Here is a 20,116-nt window from a genome sequence, read left to right as displayed (position 1 = left end):
TGCATAATAATAGTGACTCTACAGGAGTCTCTGGGCCAAAGAAAACTTAAATCCTGGGAAATTTTACCAAAACTGAATGGACAAAATGAAAATGCCCTCATATGTAAAAAAAAAAGAAAAAAAATCCAGGAAGTTTATTATTAGTTACTGGTATTCTTTTAGACAATTTATTTTCATCGGTTCTGTTAATTTTTTTTTATTAGATCGCTTCATCCAGCTTTTACAAGTTCCTAAGAAATTTTCAAGCCAGATTTAGTTGACTTGTATCAGCTTCATCACCTCGTCTGTTGGGTTTCTATAAATATTCAATTACTCATGGTTCTTTCTGAACCTTCTGAACTTTTAAGATCGTCTAATGGTATTCAGGCTCTGGCTGGCTGCTGTCTGATGAGAGGAAAGGAAGGACAAAAAAGGAAAGGCCGCAAATCCAGGATATCATTTTAAATTGACCCACCCCCCCCCCCGGTCCTACAGCAAATATTAATTATCCTCTGTTTTTGCAAGAATATTTTTATAAGTAAAACATAGTGTTTGATTTAAGTTTAAGGGATTACAATTATAGTCGATTCAACCATTTAACACATTCTCAGTGCTAAGGATACTTGGAACTCTTTTTAATTTCTTTTTATTTTTTTAGTAACTATATAAATGTATTATTAGCCCCATGGGCACAGGTCTGTGAATGGCCAGGGTTTACAACCAATTGACAGCATGCACCATCGCACATACCGCCCCCAATGTGCAAGGATTTTTATAGAATTTAATTCTTTAACCCATAATCAGGAGTTAGAAATAAAGTATCTTTATAGATTAGAACAGGGGGGCTCTATGAGCTAAGGTAATTTTTCAACGTTCATAGCCCACCCAACAAAGCTGCCCATTTTCACTCAAACCACTAGCCTTGAATTGCTTCACGCTCTCACACAATACGCGCCCAGCAAGACATTTAGGTGTGTTGCTTTACACATGGGCACCTGTGTAATATGAAAGGACTACTACCCAGTTTCTCTCTTAAATGTCTAGTCAACGATATATTAATTGGTAGCACAGCAAATATAAACATAGTCCACTGTAAGAATATACTACACTGTATTGTTAACAACTGGATGAAATAAATATAAAACTTATTAAAAAGAGGGCGCGCATGCGTGGCTACAGTGGGGTAAGCACACTGCCTTACGGGCTAGTTCATGATTTTTCAGGGTCCTGGGATAGAGTACCGCATCAAGCTCTCTGATCAGCAGGGAGGCTGCTTTCCTCCTCTCTCCTCTCTGCTTGCCTCTCCTGCCTACTGTGTGATCTCTCTCTGTCAAATAAATACAGAAAAATCTTAAAAAAAACAAAACTAAAAAGAAAGTCAACACAATGAAAAAAAACACCTCATATTACAGCTGTCTTCCAAAGTAACTTTTTCATGTTTGCCCAAAAGGTTGTCTTACAAGACTGGATTGGGAGGGAGACAAACCATAAGGGACTCTTAATCTCACAAAACCCCCAACTGAGGGTTGATGGGACCCCGGGAGGGGGGTTGGGAGAAACGGCAGCGCCCCGGGCGGTCAGCGGGTTAGGGAAATTGGGGAGGTATGTGCTATGGTGAGTGCGGTGAAGTGTGTAAACCTGGCGATTCACAGACCTGTACCCCTGGGGATAAAAATATATGTTTTATGAAAAATTAAAAATTTTAAAATTAAATAAAAAGGTTTGTCTTAAAATTCCTGGTATTTCCAATCTAGATAATTCGATTATATTTTGAAGTCTATTTTTTTTTTCCTTACTAACACATTAGCCTTTGGATCTCAGAATGCAAAATGAGATGGTGGGCACCTCTACCTTGATTTAAAATAAGTAATCTTTGAATTTTACTTAGATAATACTTGTCCATATTTACAAAAGTTCATTTATAAAATACCTGTTAAATTTAAGTTATTATTTTAGTTTTAGAAACCTTATAATTAGATAAAAACCAAATTTACTTCTCTGACCTTTCTGACCTACACTGTTTTTCCTTCAATTTTAAAATGTAACATTAGTATTTATGTTTTGAAGCAACAAGATTCAAAGCAAAGTTGGACACAGAAGGTAGGGGGCCCAAAAATTTTTTAAAAAGAATGACCATATGATCCAACAATTCCCTCTATCTGGTATATAAACTAAGCAAATAGAAAATAGGGTCTCACAGACATGTTTATACACTCATGTATATAGCAGCATTATTCACAATAGCTAAAATAAGAGAGAAGCCAACTTCAAGGGAACATTGACATGGAAATATATAGCAAAATGTGGTGTATGAGTGTGTGTGTGTGTGTACAGAATTCAACATTACTCAACCTTAAAAAGGCATGAGATTCTTCAATATGCTTCAATATGGATGGACCTTGAGTGACATTTTGCTGAATGAAATAAAACCATTCACAAAAAAAGAAAAGCTGTAGGACTCCACTTATATAATATATTTAGTAGTCAAAAACTGAAAAAATCAGAAAGTGTGGTGGTTAGGGGTGGGGGGAGGAAAGAATAGAGAGTTATTGTTTAATAGTTATAGAATTTCAGTTTTACAAGATGAAAGAGTTATATGGGATAGATAGAGGTGATGGCTGATGAGCAACAACAGGAATGTATTTAATGTCACTGAAATGTGCACTTAAAAATAAATTTTATGTTGTTTGGGTTTCACCACAATAAAAATATATATATATTGAGTAGAGAAGGTACAGAGATAGCCTATATAATTCCTGTTCCCATATGTGCATTTTTAAAATAACATTTTTAATGTAGTGAATTATTCCTAGTATATTTCTAATGCTAAAATTATACTTGGTTTGTAAATCTATTTTATATGCTGCATAATTATATTTGCAAATATTTGAAATTTATAATCAAAATAGTCCTAAAACATTTCTTTTTGAAATGTGTTTTCTAATTTGAAATTATCTTAGTTTAGCTGTAATTCCTTGAATTATTGTACTATTTAGGTGTATAATTCCTTAAATATATAAGGTAATAATTATATCTTCTAAGAAGTAAATTTTGTTTAAATAAGAGTTAATATTAAATTCTCTGGCAAATTCTTCTGGTAATTTTTACATTTCCAACTTCTACTACAATTTATTTACCTGCTATTAATTATTATATAATAATTATAATATATATTAGTTAAATATGAAACATAATTATATAGTTTCTACAGAATTAACAATTATATCTTCTAAGAAGCAAATTTTGTTTAGAGTTAAATTAAATCCTCTGGAAAATTATGGTATTTTTATACATTATCAACTTCTGCTGCAGTTTATTCTGTTTAGTCAATTATAGATTACACTCCTTAAAATATTGTACATTTCCAGCAGTGCCTGGGTGGCCTCAGTTGTTTAAGCATCTGCCTTGGCTCAAGTCATGATTTGCAGGGTCCCTCTACCCCTCTCCTGGCTCCTCCTCTACTTCTTCTCTCAATAAATAAATGAAATCTTTAAAAAGAGATATATTGTACAGTTCCTAAATTTTCAATTTTAATTCATAAAGTAAAATCACTATATCCTTTAAGATTTTAAAATAATTCTTCCAAATGCCATTGTCTCAACTTTTTGTTTTCTATTGAATAATTTCTTAGATGGTCTCTATTATTTCATTGAAGTATAGTTATCATCCAATGTTACATTAGTTACAGATGTACAATACAGTCATTGTGAAAAGTCTGTATGTTATACTCCCTCACCACAAGTGTAACTACCATCTATTCACCATACAATGCTATTACAATACTACTGAATATATTCCTTGTGTTGTGCTTTTCATCCTAGTGACTTATTTGAATATCCATAACTGGAAGCTTTTATCTCCCAGTCCCCTTTACTCATTTTTGCCCATTCCCTTACCCTCAAGATTGTGCCTATTTTATGATTATTTAAATAATATCTTTAATTTTTTGAAAAATTTTTGAAAATTCTTGTATTTTGATTCCACTACTGTGCTCTTATTTTTTTATTGTTTTCTTTGTTAAATCTGAAGTTAATTACTATAATGCCTTGTATTAATTTCATTGGTCTACTATTTTTTGTAATGTGTTCATTTAAAGTTACAGATGACAAATGTTTATTAAATTTACAAATTTATTAACCATACTTCCAAAGTTTTAAACTTTCTCATTATTTTTCTATTCTATTTTCTATTGCCATTTTCATTATTCTATTATATTTGGAACATTATGCTTCATACTATTATGGAATCTTTTCAAATATATGCACTTCTTTTGTTTCTTTTATGGTCTGTAGTATATTAATTTTTTGTTAATTCTCATTTTTATCTAGAAACATGACTTACTGTGTGTGTTTAAAATGGTCTATAATCTCCTATTTTTTGCATATAGGTTTACACTTATATATACTTAAACCCTTTGATACACCATTGCTAATACTGCTATCAGATCTATGTCATTATCAACTTTTGTTTATGTATTTGTTTCAAGAAAAATGTATTTTAAAATTTCTCACCCTAACTTTATATTTGCAATTTCCTACTCAAATTTCTTTCAAGTTAAGGTTTGGTGTTAAGATTCAAGTGAGTCACAAATATTATATTATCCTATAAATTGTTCCATGTATCACTATATAATTATTTTCAACTGTATTAGTGCTTTAAAAATATAGAATACTGATGTTGTTAAATTGTTTGTTTAAGAACAGCTGATTCGGTCTTCATATTTTAGGTTCCTTAGAAATAGTATGTAATTTTAAAAATTTAATCTGAAAATTCCTTTTTAATATGCAAATGTAATCTATAATAATTATTGCATTTATGGATGTATATGCATTGTCTTTTTCATGCCAGTATCTATTATTATTTTTTTAACTTTATTTTGGTTTTGATAAAAATATCTGTTATTCTCTTCTAACTCTTTATGTTTTGACATGATTCTCCATTACCATGGTTTCCTTTACATTTTAATACAAATGCATATGTTAATATGTGTGTTAATAGCTCAAACTTCTTCATGAATAATGAAGGAATCATGGGCATATAAACTGTTTAATCTTCCTCCAGTATTAATATCATATAACACATATGTACTGAGGGCATTTAAGTTCCAATCTCTTGGGATAAACCATGATATAAATGACCCAAATACCATGCCTTTGATTTTTTTTTTTTAGTGTAATAGTATTCATTGTTTTTGCACCACACCCAGTGCTCCATGCAATCCGTGCCCTCTCCAATACCCACCACCTGGTTCCCCCAAACTCCCACCCTCCGCCCCTTCAAAACCGTCAGATTGTTTTTCAGAGTCCATTGTCTCTCATGGATCAACCCCCCTTCCAATATCCTTCAACTCTTTTCTCCTCTCCATCTCCCCTTGTCCTCCATGCTAGTTGTTATGCTCCACAAATAAGTGAAACCATATGATAATTGACTCTCTCTGTTTGACTTATTTCACTCAGCATTAATCTCTTCCAATCCCGCCCTCCCATGTTGATACAAAAATTGGGTATTCATTCTTTCTGATGGAGGCATAATACTCCATAGTGTATATGGACCACATCTTCCTTATCCATTCGTCCATCGAAGGGCATCTTGGTTATTTACACAGTTTGGCGACCGTGGCCATTGCTGCTATAAACATTGGGGTACAGATGGCCCTTCTTTTCACTCCATCTGTATCTTTGAGGTAAATACCCAGGGGTGCAATGGCCGGGTCATAGGGAAGTTCTATTTTTAATTTCTTGAGGAATCTCCACACTGTTCTCCAATGAGGATGCACAAACTTGCATTCCCACCAACAGTGGAAGAGGGTTCCCCTTTCTTCACATTCCCCTCCAACACATGTTGTTTCCGGTCGTGCTAATTTTGTCCTTTCTAATTAATGTAAGGTAGTATCTCAATGTGGTTTTAATTTGAATCTCCCTGATAGCTAGTGATGATGAACATTTTTTTCATGTGTCTGATAGCCATTTGTATGTCTTCATTGAAGAAGTGTCTGTTCATATCTTCTGCCCATTTTTTTGATATGATTGTCTATTTTGTGTGTGTAGAGTTTGAGGAGTTCTTTATAGATCCTGGATATCAACCTTTTGTCTGTACTGTCATTTGCAAATATCTTCTCCCATTCCGTAGATTGCCTCTTTGTTTTGTTGACTGTTTCCTTTTCTTTTTTTTGGGTAGATATGTATATTGACTTAAATGAACTAAACACTAATATACATCCTCAGTTCTTTGGAAAATTAGAAACAGCCTTTCTATTTGTCTTTAAAGTTGAAGCTATTCCATTGATCTGAACTGATGAAGGACTCTCAGTATTAGTACTAAAAATAGCATGACCAAAGCTATATCACTATTCAGCTTTGGATGTAAAAATGCCAAATCATAGACACTAGAGTTTCTATCCTATGCAGTATATCTTCAAACTACTATAGCATCAGTTTGCAGTTTTAAGGATCTTGATATCATTTATCTCTTTCATTCTCAGGTGTTTTTTAAAAATATTTAATTTATTTATTTGACAGAGAGAGACACAGTGAGAGAGGGACCACAAGTAGGGGGGGGGAAGGATAGGGGGAAGCAGGCTTCCTTCCAAGCAAGGAGCCAGATGTGGGGCTCGATCCCAGGACTCTGGGATCATGACCTGAGCTGAAGGCAGACACTTAATGACTGGGCCACCCAGGCATCCCTCATTCTCAGGTATTTTTAATTAGAAATTTAGCATTTTGTTAAAAATATTGTTACATTTTATTAATTAAAAATTCATAGTTACATATTTTTTCATTTACTTAGTTCATTATGTTATAAGGAGTATAGAGTGCCAATATCGGGACTAGGCAAATAAATTGCATTGCATTTCTGTACATAATATAATTTTAATTCACAATAGTTTTTCAATGTTCTTTATGTTGTATCCTTAATATATGAAATACTTACAAAGAAATAAATAATAGTGTACATTTTGATAAAACATACAATATAATTGCCTTCATTTTAAATTAAAACATTAATAAAATACTATATCAAAAAAGTGTCTTATACAGAGTGATTTGATTTTAGCAGAACTTCTAAACACAAAACCTTGACCCCAAACTCATTGGTTTGTCAGTTTTTTGTCTTTTGTCTGTTGTTGTTTTCACTTCTGTCTTATTAATTATAAGGTGGCTATCTATACTGTTTAAACCCTGTCACAAAAGTGGGAAAAGTTACACAAAACCAGAAAGAACTGATTTAAAAATACTGATATTTCCAAACCATATTATCTCTTTTATAGTTGCAGGGATTTAGACAGACAACTAGCATTTTGGATATCACTTTATTGCATATAAAATTGAAATACTAACTGAACTTATGTATTTTAATGACAAATAATATTTGTGATTACTTAAGAAATACTCAAATCTATGACCTTATCTATCATCCGAGAAGACTCCATGCATGAAATTTTCTACTCTGAGACTTGTATTTGGTCTACAAAGAAAACAATCCATTAGCAAAGTCAAATTTAAAGACCTGGTGATGGGTGAGCCTGGTGGTGGGTATTATGGAGGATGCATATTGCATGGAGCACTGGGTGTGGTGCATAAACAAGGAATTCTGGATACTGAAGAGAAATTTAAAAAATAAATAAAAATTAAAAAAATAAATAAAGACCAGGCTATGATATCAAATGGTTTGCTTTTTGTAGAGCTTCCATGACCTAATATGGAAGATAATAAGCAAGATCCAGATTACTATAATGTTCTATTACTCAATGATGAGAGAGTATAAGTCTTTTTTTTTAAGATTTTTTTATTTTATTGAGAGAGAGAGAGAGAGAGAAAGAGAAAGAGAAAACAAGCAGGGGAAACGGCAGAGGGAGAGGAAGAAGCAGGCTCCAAGCTGAGCAAGGAGTCTGATGCAGGACTTGATCTCAGGATCCTGAAATCATGACCTGAGCTGAAGGCAGTTGCATAATAGACTAAACCACTTCAGCAGCCCCATGTAGCAATCTTATGTCCCACCTTATAGAGTGCTTTTGAGATTAAATGACTTATAATATGAAATGCACTATCACAGTTCCAGTTTTTTAATAGTATACCATTAATGTTAGTAGTGGAATGAGAATAATAAACACAAATCCCCATTTGGTATCATGAACCTAGGTAACTCCATTTCAAGTACTATCTGAGAGTTACTAAAATAGAATAGTAACTTTGAATATATATATATTTTTTTTCTCTTAGTGAAAATGTTCCAGGATCCCAGAGATTCCAACATCTCTAAGTTTCAAGTCTCTGAGTTCATTCTGATGGGATTCCCAGGCATTCATACCTGGCAACACTGGATCTCCCTGCCCCTGGCTCTGCTCTACCTCTTAGCTCTCACTGCCAACATCCTTATCCTGATCACCATCAAACAAGAGGCCACACTACACCAGCCTATGTACTCTTTCCTGGGGATCCTGGCTGTGGTAGACATGGGACTGGCCACCACCATCATGCCAAAGATTTTGGCGATCTTATGGTTCAGTGCTAAGGCCATCAGTCTCCCAGAGTGCTTTGCTCAGATGTATGTCATACACTGTTTTGTGGGCATGGAATCAGGTATCTTTGTCTGTATGGCTATAGACAGATATGTTGCCATTTGTAGACCACTACGCTATCCATCAATAGTTACTGAATCTTTTGTGGTCAAAGCAACCATGCTCATGGCACTCAGAATTAGCCTGGTTGCCATCCCAGTGCCAGTGTTGGCTTCTCAGAGACACTACTGCTCACAGAACAAAATTGAGCATTGCCTGTGCTCTAATCTTGGAGTCACTAGCTTATCCTGTGATGACAGAACCATCAATAGCATATACCAGGTACTTCTGGCCTGGGCATTGATGGGGAGTGATCTGGGTTTGATTTTCTTATATGCTTTGATACTTCACTCAGTGCTGAAGCTGAACTCAGCAGAAGCTGCATCCAAAGCCCTAAGTACCTGCACTTCTCACCTCATCCTAATCTTGTTCTTTTACACTGTCATCGTAGTAATTTCCATCACCCATAGTGTAACAATGACAGTTCCCCTCATCCCAGTTCTACTTAATGTATTACACAATGTCATTCCTCCTGCCCTCAACCCCATGGTGTATGCACTCAAGAACAAGGAGCTCAGGCAGGGCTTATATAAGGTTCTGAAGCTGGACATCAAGGGCAACTAAGTGGTGAAGTTCGTTTCTAATTTGCATATTATTCATTGATTATATTCTCATACACTGCATATGTCAGAACTAAGGAACATAAACACTAATACTAATTTTCACTTAGTATAAATGAATCTGGAAAAAATGAAACTTCAAAATAAAAAAGTGATGAAACTATAATTGAAATCTTGTATTCAAGAATGATTTCCAGCTGAAAAAATGATGCTGATTATCTCAAGGAATCCAAGGGAAGGACAAGTGGAATGTTCTTCTCATTTTCTTACCTAGTTGTCCTGTCTAGAACACCTAGACAGTGTCAAATTGAGGTGGTCAGCAGATATTTGCCAATCTTTGTTTTGTTTTTGTTTTTTGGGGGGGGTTCTTTTTGGCATTTATTTTTTTTAATTTTTTCAATGTATTTATTTTCAGAAAAACAGTATTCATTATCTTTTCACCACACCCAGTGCTCCATGCAATCCGTGCCCTCTATAATACCCACCACCTGGTACCCCAACCTCCCACCCCCGCCACATCAAACCCCTCAGATTGTTTTTCAGAGTCCATAGTCTCTCATGATTCACCTCCCCTTCCAATTTACCCCAACTCCCTTCTCCTCTCTAACACCCCTTGTCCTCCATGCTATTTGTTATGCTCCACAAATAAGTGAAACCATATGATAATTGACTCTCTCTGCTTGACTTATTTCACTCAGCATAATCTCTTCCAGTCCCGTCCATGTTGCTACAAAAGTTGGGTATCCGTCCTTTCTGATGGAGGCATAATACTCCATAGTGTATATGGACCACATCTTCCTTATCCATTCGTCCCGTTGAAGGGCATCTTGGTTCTTTCCATAGATTGGCGACCATGGCCATTGCTGCTATAAACATTGGGGTACAGACAGCCCTTCTTTTCACGACATCTGTATCTTTGGGGTGGTAAATACCCAGTAGTGCAATTGCAGGGTCATAGGGAAGTTCTATTTTTAATTTCTTGAGGAATCTCCACACTGTTCTCCAAAGAGGTTGCACCAACTTGCATTCTCACCAACAGTGGAAGAGGGTTCCCCTTTCTCCACATCCTCTCCAACACATGTTGTTTCCTGTTTTGTTAATTTTGGCCATTCTAACTGGTGTAAGGTGGTATCTCAATGTGGTTTTAATTTGAATCTCCCTGAGGGCTAGTGATGATGAACATTTTTTCATGTGTCTGATAGCCATTTGTATGTCTTGATGGGAGAAGTGTCTGTTCATATCTTCTGCCCATTTTTTGATATGTTTGCCTGTTTCATGTGTGTGGAGTTTGAGGAGTTCATTATAGATCCTGGATATCAACCTTTTGTCTGTACTGTCATTTGCAAATATCTTCTCCCATTCCGTGGGTTGCCTCTTTGTTTTCTTGGTTGTTCCCTTTGCTGTGCAGAAGCTTTTGATTTTGATGAAGTCCCAAAAGTTTATTTTCACTTTTGTTTCCTGTCTCACGTTGAGGTCTTTTATCGATTTTGAGTTTATCTTTGTGTACGGTGTAAGAGAATGGTCGAGTTTCATTCTTCTATATATAGCTGTCCAGTTTTCCCAGCACCATTTATTAAAGATACTGTCTTTTTCCACTGTATATTTTTTCCTGCTTTGTTGAAGATTAATTGACCATAGAGTTGAGGGTCCATATCTGGGCTCTCTACTCTCAAAGAAGAACTGAAACAATTCATGGAAACCAATGAGAATGAAGACACTTCGGTTCAAAACCTATGGGATACAGCAAAAGGCTGTCCTAAGGGGGAAATACATAGCCATCCAAGCCTCCCTCAAAAAATTGTAAAATCCAGAATACACCAGCTGTCTCTACACCTTAAAGAACTGGAGAATCAACAACAAATCAAACCAACTCCACACATAAGAAGGGAAATCATCAAGATTAGAGCTGAGATCAATGAGGTAAGAAACCAGAGATACAGTAGAGCATATCAATGAAACTAGAAGCAGGTTTTTTGAAAGAATCAATAAGATCGATAAACCATTGGCCACACTAATCCAAAAGAAAAGAGAGAAAGCCCAAATTCATAAAATTATGAATGAAAAGGGACAGATCACAACGACCACGAAGGAAGTAGAAACAATCATCAGAAGTTATTATCAACAGTTATATGCCAATAAGCTTAGCAACCTAGATGAAATGGATGCATTCCTGGAAAACTATAAACTACCAAAATTGAACCAGGAAAGAAATCGACAACCTGAATAGACCGATATCTAATAACGAGATTGAAGCAGTGATCAAAAACCTCCCAAAAACAAGAGCCGAGGTCCCTGACAGATTCCCTGGGGAATTCTACCAAACCTTCAAAGAAGAAATAACACCTAGTCTCCTGAAGCTCTTTCAAAAAACTGAAGCAGAAGGAAAACTTCCAGACTCTTTCTATGAAGCCAGCATTACCTGATCCCCAAACCAGGCAAAGACCCTACAAAAAAGGAGAATTTTAGACCAATATCACTGATGAATATGGATGCTAAGATTCTCAACAAGATCCTAGCCAACAGGATCCAACAGCACATTAAAAAGATTATCCACCATGATCAGGTGGGATTCATCCCCGGCTACAAGGATGGTTCAACATTCGCAAATCAATCAATGTGATACAACAAATTAATATGAGAAGAGAGAAGAACCACATGGTCCTCTCAATTGATTCAGAAAAAGCACTTGACAAAATCCAGCATCCGTTCCTGATTAAAACGCTTCAAAGTATAGGGATAGAGGGAACATTCCTGAGCTTCATCAAATCTATCTATGAAAGACCCACAGCAAACATCATCCTCAATGGGAAAAGGCTTGCAGCCTTCCCGTCGAGATCAGGAACAAGACAAGGATGCCCACTCTAACCACTCTTGTTCAACATAGTATTAGAAGTCCTAGTAACAGCAATCAGACAACAAAGGGAAATAAAAGGTATCCAAATTGGTAATGAAAAAGTCAAACTCTCTCTCTTCGCAGATGACATGATTCTTTATATGGAAAACCCAAAAGACTCCACCCCCAAACTACTAGAACTCATACAGCAATTCAGCAACGTGGCAAGATACAAAGTCAATGTGCAGAAATCAGTTGCCTTCTTATACAATAAAAATGAAAATACAGAAAGGGAAATTAGAGAATCAATTCCATTGACTATAGCACCAAGAACCATAAGATACCTGGGAATAAACCTAACCAAAGAGGTAAAGGATCTGTACTCAAGGAATTACAGAACACTCATGAAAGAAATTGAAGAAGACACAAAAAGATGGAAGACCATTCCATGCTCTTGGATCGGAAGAATAAACATTGTTAAAATGTCTATACTGCCTAAAGCAATCTATACTTTTAATGCCATTCTGATCAAAATTCCACCGGTATTCTTCAAAGAGCTGGAGCAAACAATCCTAAAATTTGTATGGAATCAGCAGAGACCCCGAATTGCTAAGGAAATGTTGAAAAACTAAAATAAAGCTGGGGGCATCATATTACCTGATTTCAATCTTTATTACAAAGCTGTGATCACCAAGACAGCATGGTACTGGCATAAAACCAATCTTTGTTTTTTTTTAATTAGAGTTTAATCCACATGCATTGATAGAAGCACTGATAACATAGGACTTACTCCTGTCATTTGTCTATTTGCTTTCTAATGTGTCTCAATTTTTTTTTTTAATGGATGAAGGAGTTGAAAAAACATTTCTCTGAAGAAGATGTGCATTGGGGGCTCCTGGATGGCTCAGCTGATTAAGGATCTGACTTCAGCTTGGGTCATGATCTCAGGGTCCTGGGATTGAGCCCCACATCATGCTCCATGCACAGCAGGAATCTGCTTCTCCCTCTCCATATCTATCTGCCCCTCTCCCCTCTCAGGCTCTCTCTCAAATAGATAAATAAAATCATTTTATAAAGAAGATATGCAATTGTTATCAAGCACATGAAGACAAGAGCAATCTCAGTCATTAGATGAATAAAATCAAAACCACTATAAGACACCCCTATATTCCTTAAAATGACTGTATTTTATAAATTAGCCAGTGTTGGAGATTTTGTATAAATACTGGAATCCTCATACATTCTTAGTGAGAATGTAAATCTATACATGAGATGTGGAAAACAGTTTGATATTTATTCACAAAATGAAACACAATTACCATGTGACTCCTAAAAACAATTTGTACACAACCAATGTTCACATTAGCAATATTAGCCAAGAAATAGAAAGAACAAAAAAATGTCCATCACGGCGGCCTAATGGATGTACGAATTGAGACATATTCATATACACAGCATTATTATTAATCCACAAAAAAGGATAAAAAGTACCCATATGTGCTTTTACATAGATGAACTATGTAAATACTGTACTGAGTGAAATAAGCCAGACACAAAAAACTATGTATTGTACAGGTATGTATGATTCCATTTATTTGGTATCTCCAGAATAAATTCGTCCATTGAACCAAAAAGCTAATTAGCTGTTGTCTGGAGCTGGAAGGATGAATCAATATATGGAGTGAGGTTAATGATTATGTAGGGGTTTATTTTTTTGTTTGTTTTGCTTGTGTTTTTTCATTTTTTTTTTGTTTTTGTTTTTGCTTGGCATTGGAGATTTTCTGGAATTATATATTTTCTGTTGGTGGCACAGCATTGTAAATGTACAAAGCCACTCAATCATAAATGTTGATTGATTTAAATGAGTAATTAGATGGTATGTGAATTTCACCTCAATAAAATAATAGTGGGAAACAGTGCAAAAATGCTATGTATTTGTTGTAGTAACATAGCTTGTGAAATAAAAAAATACATATACATGGGGGTGGCTTCTTAAGCTTTTTCTCTCCCCTCTGCCCCTCCAGCCTCACTTGCACTCTTTCTCTTTAAAAAAAAAAAAAATGGGGGGGGCACCTGGGTGGCTCAGTCAGTTTAAATGTTTGACTTGATTTCAGCTCAGGTCATGATCTTAGGATCATAAGATCAAGCCCCAAGTGGAGTCAGGTTCAGTACCAAGTGCCCTTGAGATTCTCTCTCTCTCTCTGGCCCCTCCCCCAAACTCATTTATGCATGCTCTCTCTCCTTCTCTAAATAAATAAAACCTTTAAAAATAAAAATATAGAAGCAGGCAGACGGAGTCGCAGGCGAGTGGCGGGCCGCCGTGCTTGGTAGTGAGGGCGGGAGGGAGGGAGTCACTGAGCCTGTGTGAGGGAGGGAAGGAGCAAGCGGGGGCGAGCCAGCCCTTCGCTGCCCTTCGCCCGCATCACCAGCCAGGCCCCGCCGCCGCCCCGCAGCCCAGCGCCGAGGCTGGGCCGAGCAGAGCTTGGTCGGGGCCTGGGCCATGCTGCTCGCCCGTGTACTGTGTGCAGAGGGACCTCTCCGAGGTGACTTTCCCTCCAGGTTGAGGCGGACTTCCAGCTGCACAATTTCTGCGCGCTGTGCAAGCTTGAGTCCGGCATCCACGCAGGGGAGAGCCAGATTGTCTATGCTGAAAGACCTCTCACATACAACCACAGATTGCTGGCTTCCTAGGGCTTGAAAGATGGGGATGTTGTGATTTTAGGACAGAAGGAGAACGCCGACCCTTGACCTCCTGTGCAGTTCCCAAACTTACCCGGGTACCGCATAGACTTCCTAGTATAGCCGTACCTGGCACATCAGGCTCCTGGCAGCGCCAGCCACCCAGCACAGCATTCCCACTCATCTCCTGGAGACATAGCTTCATCTCCTCAGGGCTTGGCCTTGCTCCGAGACATGTTGCTGGCCAACCCTCATGAGCTGTCCTTGCTGAAGGAACACAACCCGCCCTTGGCAGATGCTCTGTTCAGTGGAAACCTTGAGAAATTTTCTAGGGTCCTGGTGGAGCAGCAGCAGGACAGAGCCCAGAGAGAGCAAGAAAGGATTCATTTCTTTTCTGTTGACCCTTTTGATTTTGAAGCTCAGGCAAAAATAGAAGAAGATATAAGGCAACAGAACATTGAGGAAAACATGACGATAGCTATGGAAGAAGCCTCTGAAAGTTTTGGCCAAGTAGTGATGCTTTATATTAACTGCAAAGTAAACGAACACCCTGTGAAAGCCTTCACTGACTCAGGTGCCCAGATGACTATTATGAGCCAAGCTTGTGCAGAAAGGTGTAACATAATGAGGCTGGTGAACCGTCGGTGGGCAGGGATCGCCAAAGGAGTGGGCACCCAGAAAATTATTGGAAGGGTACATCAAGCTCAGGTTCAGATTGAAGGTGATTTCCTGGCGTGTTCGTTCTCTATACTTGAGGAGTAGCCCATGGACATACTTCTGGGTCTGGACATGCTAAAAGCAGCATCAGTGTTCCATTGACCTCAAGAAAAAAATGTGCTCGTGATAGCACCACCGGCTCTCAGACCACCTTCCTCCCCAGACCACCACACTCCCCGGAGTGTGCCCGGTTGGCATATGGGGCTGGGCGAGAGGACATGCGGCCAGAGGAGATTGCAGACCAGGAACTAGCAGAAGCTCTTCAAAAGTCTGTAGAGGACGCAGAGCGTCAGAAGCTATGATGCATGGAGTGTGTGTATACTACAGCTGGAGTGGGCCCCAGGCCAGAGAAAAGTGGTAAAAGAAACTACCTCCCTGGGAATGTCATCATTACCAGCTTCAGATGGATGTAAACATCCAGCCCATCCTTTAGGACAGAGTCCTGAGATTGGTAATCCTATGAGTCCTTGCTCACTCTGTCTTTGCTTCAGTCTGCCCTATCAAGCCCAGTGACCCTGACAGCATCGAACCTAAAGCTGTGAAGGCTTTGAAGGCTTCAGCTGAATTCCAGATAACCTCTGAAAAGAAAGAACATCTTCCTCTCCAGGATCTTCCTGATAGTGCTTCTTCAGCAGACCGCAGTCCAGTTCTGCCTTTGCAGAATTCCTCCGAAGAAGCCATTGTTGCTGATAACATGGAGAAATCTGCTGAAAGAAGCACCCAGGGCCCAAGATCTCATCTCCACACAAGACAGCAAGGTAGTGTACCCTGTCACAACCACTAGGGTGCAAGAACCACCGGGGCTTTTAGGTGGGAAGAGTCGGCATCCAGAAAATCAGAACCTGCCTCAGGTGAGTGGCCTTTGGCGGCACAAGGAACCAGGGAATGAACAGCATGGGGTTAGACAACTGAATGCTCTAAATGACCAAGAACATCTCTGCAACATAGAGGACTCTGAGCTTTTTGGAAAGGCAACAGAATCAACGAAGAAAGTGTTGATTTGGAAACGGCAGTGAAAGGAGACAGAATGTGGACCTTTCGGGTACAGAAGAAAGTACTCAACCTTCAGGGTGCTTTGGCTGCTCGAATTCAGAAACACTTATGGAAGTAGATACGGTTGAAGAATCCCTCATTGCTCTGTGTAATTCCGCACATGGTCAGCAGGCCAGTGTCAGGGACATCGGGGCATCTTCTCACAGTTTAGATAATCCCTTGATGGAAGTGGAACCATCAAAATGTAGCCCTTCATCTGAAATTTTGAGTAATTCCATTTGAACTCAGGATTTACAGCTCCCAGACAGTAACACACTGAAATGTCTGGAACAGGTAAAGAAGAGATGGGGATTGCTCCCCCTCTTAAGTCTTTGTGGCAGTTGTCAGCCCTCTGTGGAGTCAGTGGAGGAATCCTGCTCATCTCTAAAAGTAGCCTTGAAGGAACTCCATGAACTTCTGGTATTAGTAATAAATCAGCTTCAGAAAATACATCTGGGGAAGTTACCTGTCAGTCTGAAATGGTAACCAAGGGCCAAATAGTTATTAAGGACCTTTCTGAAAGATGGACCCAAAGTGAGCATCTTACAGTTACCCAGAATGAAGAGAGCTCACAAGTCACCTTTCATCACACCATATCTGTATCGGTGAGAGCAGAGAAGTTACCAGATGCTTCAGATGGTGCTGGAGTAGATGCCGTCGAAAGTAGTACCATTGGGGATCCGGGCAATGGCCTAGTAATGGATAAGGAAAGTGACCCCGAGTCTAGGGAATCCAGAAGGGAGAGCAGCTCTGCCACTCTGGCCTCCACTAAAACGTCTGATCAGTCACACTGCACCTTAGGTGTGGACATTCCCCCCAAACTCGTAGCAGGCAAGGAGGATGCAGTCAGTCACACTTGCGAGCAAACGAAGTATGAAACCAGTTTCATACTGGTTGAAGATTTGGGTCAGGGCACACAGAAGCCAGTGCCAGACAGGCCAGAGACCAGAGAAGTTGTCTGTCCCAGAGCTGCAGAGTCACGTCTTGAATTTGAACCACCTCCCGGCCAGCCATCAGCAAGTCCCTCTATTCTTTCACCATTAATTTTTCCCGCCATAGACATTAACCGCATTCTCCGTGCCAGCTTCACTTTGCAGGAAGCTGTTGGGGCTTTGCATCGAGTTGGTGCAAATGCAGACCTTGCACTTCTTGTTTTGCTAGCAAAGAACATTGTAGTTCCTACATAACCATGGAGCAGGGGGCTAGACCATACTCCATTCCCTTCAAAAAAGCTATACACACATGTACACACTCACCACATATACAGTATATGTAGAAACCTGCAAGCAGAATGTTGAGCCAGATTTTTTTTAAAGATTTTTTTCAGCCAAAGTAACTTATCTCCTGTCTGATGAATTTGTCTATTCTCTTTGTTAAAATTTGGGCCTTTTAAAATGTATTGGCAGTATGTGCATACAAAAGCTTTTTATTATCATTAAGATGTATTCTGGAATAAAATTGATGGTTTTGTGTATAGCATACCATTTTAGAATAAGAGTGAATGCTTTAAAAAGCAGAAGTTCAGAGAAATCCCACCACCCATGTAGCTAAAATGCAGATCAACTTCCCATTTTGGCTGTGTCTGTGCTGGAGGCAAGGTATGACTTGTCTCAGTTGCAAACTGGATCACATGGTTTGGTGTTTGGAATTACACTTAGTGCTCTGTGTATTGATGATTCATCAGTCATGACAGGAAATTGAAGGATAATTGAATAATATTTCCTAGAGTGGTATGTTTTTATATTTTGTGTGATTAGGATTTGACCTTTTTATGGAATGACGTGGGAGGGTTTAGAACTTGGGCTGATTTGTGCATCATAGGCTGCTGCATGGATTGCCAAGTATTTGGGGTGGGACACTGAAGGGGGTGGGGGAGTCCGCATCAGAGTGAAACATGGTGCTACCCAGACAGGAAAGGGAAGAGTCTGTAATTTCATTTGCAAATGTCTTGGTGATGCTTCAAGAATCACGAGTGAAAAATGGCCAAGAAACACTGGAATTGACTTGGGGTGGGGGGTTGTTAGCATCTTACTGATCACCCCTCAACCCTTAGTGATGCTGATGAACTTAAAGATTGCTAGTGGGTTGTTCGCCAGCAGATTTCCTTTCAAAGCTCATCTACTAGGAACTTCTTCTAAAGCTCAGGTTGAGCTGTGATCTGAGTGGAATATTGTGAAGTGGGGATAACCTTGTCACTGGTTCACCTTGGTGCTTGGAATGGTAAGTCTCTGTGTTGATGTCCTTCATGGCATCGGAAATAGCAACTGCAGTTTCTGACTGAAGTGGCCTTGGTAGAGATTTCCATCCCTTTCTTTCCTCAGTAGTTTCTTTTTTAAAGCAAGACATGTCATATTTGTGTTTACGATGTCAAGGTAGAGTGGGGCATAGTATATAGACGTATTTATTGTGGCCTTTTTTTATATGAGGACTAGCCCTCAGAAACCATTGTCCTGTGGACCCCACTGTGCAATTCCTACTGGATAGATGTTAGGTAGTTTTTCCTGGAAAAGAAACTCTCTTACGTACCTAGCAGGAATCTGAAAATCTTGGTTTTACTGAAAAGAATTTTGAGAACGACTCCTGATTCCAAGTTGTAGTTCGTAATGTGTTCAAAAACAGATGTTTTGAAAGGGTGATTCGTGAACTCAGTGTTAAATGGTTTTGTCTAAATTCTTACTCTCTTTGGAAGTTTATTCTTTCCCTCAGAATTCGAGTCATTGAGCACAATCAGAGTAGAGACTCATATCTCAGGAGTTTTTGAAATTTTAATTTGGGGGGGGCACTTAGAGACGTTTCTCTTCTACCCTATTCCATCTTCTTTTCCTTTACTGCGATGTTTGTGTGTGTGTGATAAGACTTTAGTGATGTGCTGGAAAGTCACACAGATTCATCATGACCCTCTGAGTTGAGGTGGTTGACAGAAGGAGTTGTGGTTTTACTGTTTCCCAGAGGGCGCTTAGAACACAGGGGTCAGCCATGTGGTCTTGACGTGTTCTTGTAGACAATTACATGTTGCAGACCCTTTTGTCTGCCCCACACCAAAGACATAAGATGCACTAGGAAACTGCATATAGGATTTCTGTCAACCAACCCTTAGAGCTGTGATTGTAATTAAGTAATTGGCGCTATGATTGAAGCAAAATCTAGTAGCAATGCAACAGCCCCCTGTATTTGTTTTATGGGTGGTAATTGGGAATTTACTCTAAGCTTATAAAATCTTTAAGTGGGATTGGTGAGAGGTAGGGGAAGTTATCGGTGACAACAGACTCCTCCTAAAAGGCCTCTACGTGAAGCTGGGCCTCCTAGTCTTCTGTCTGGGCAGTGGTGCACTGCTCAGAGGTAAGGCCACTCCGTTTTTACAGTGCAGAGATTTGGGTGGGATGTAGACTATCAGCCCAGAAAAGGTTTTATTATAACAGCTTTTTACATATGTATATTTATTTTTAGGAGAAAATTGAATAGGCCTATAGCTGTACATGTATTCTTGTTAGGATTCCTTTGAATGAATGAGCTGAACCCACTTGCCAAATATCCTTGTCCTTTGTCATCATTTACTTTTCAACGTATAATTGCTTTAGATTTTTCAAAGCCGTATTTCCCGCTCCATCATTTGTATGAAAGTGAAATCGTCGACATTGTTAGGATTTTGAATCATTTTTAAATTTTGCAGTTCTTAAAACACAAAGGGAATTAAGGAAC

General features: G+C 38.5%; 1 protein-coding gene and 2 pseudogenes across 1 annotated transcript; all 3 read left to right on the top strand.

The window, feature by feature from the left end:
• The first annotated feature begins 8,200 nt into the window (after positions 1-8,200).
• On the top strand, positions 8,201-9,160 carry LOC123394258 (putative olfactory receptor 56B2). The gene has a single exon (XM_045088012.1). The coding sequence runs from the start codon at positions 8,204-8,206 to the stop codon at positions 9,158-9,160; it is 957 nt and encodes a 318-aa protein (XP_044943947.1). The 5' UTR covers positions 8,201-8,203.
• Positions 9,161-13,653: 4,493 nt separating this feature from the next.
• On the top strand, positions 13,654-18,654 carry LOC101688569 (annotated as a pseudogene).
• LOC123394257 lies at positions 15,767-17,795 on the top strand (annotated as a pseudogene).
• Positions 18,655-20,116: the final 1,462 nt, after the last annotated feature.

Source organism: Mustela putorius, unplaced genomic scaffold, assembly GCF_011764305.1.
Source record: "Mustela putorius furo isolate JIRA1106 unplaced genomic scaffold, ASM1176430v1.1 tig00002088_pilon_pilon_pilon, whole genome shotgun sequence".
NCBI lineage: Eukaryota > Metazoa > Chordata > Mammalia > Carnivora > Mustelidae > Mustela > Mustela putorius.
Note: the sequence above shows the minus strand (reverse complement) of the source record. Positions and strands in the feature narration are given on the sequence as shown.

Excerpts from the sequence above, each read along its gene's own strand:
- LOC123394258 (XM_045088012.1), top strand. The coding sequence starts at position 8,204 with ATGTTCCAGGATCCCAGAGATTCCAACATCTCTAAGTTTCAAGTCTCT.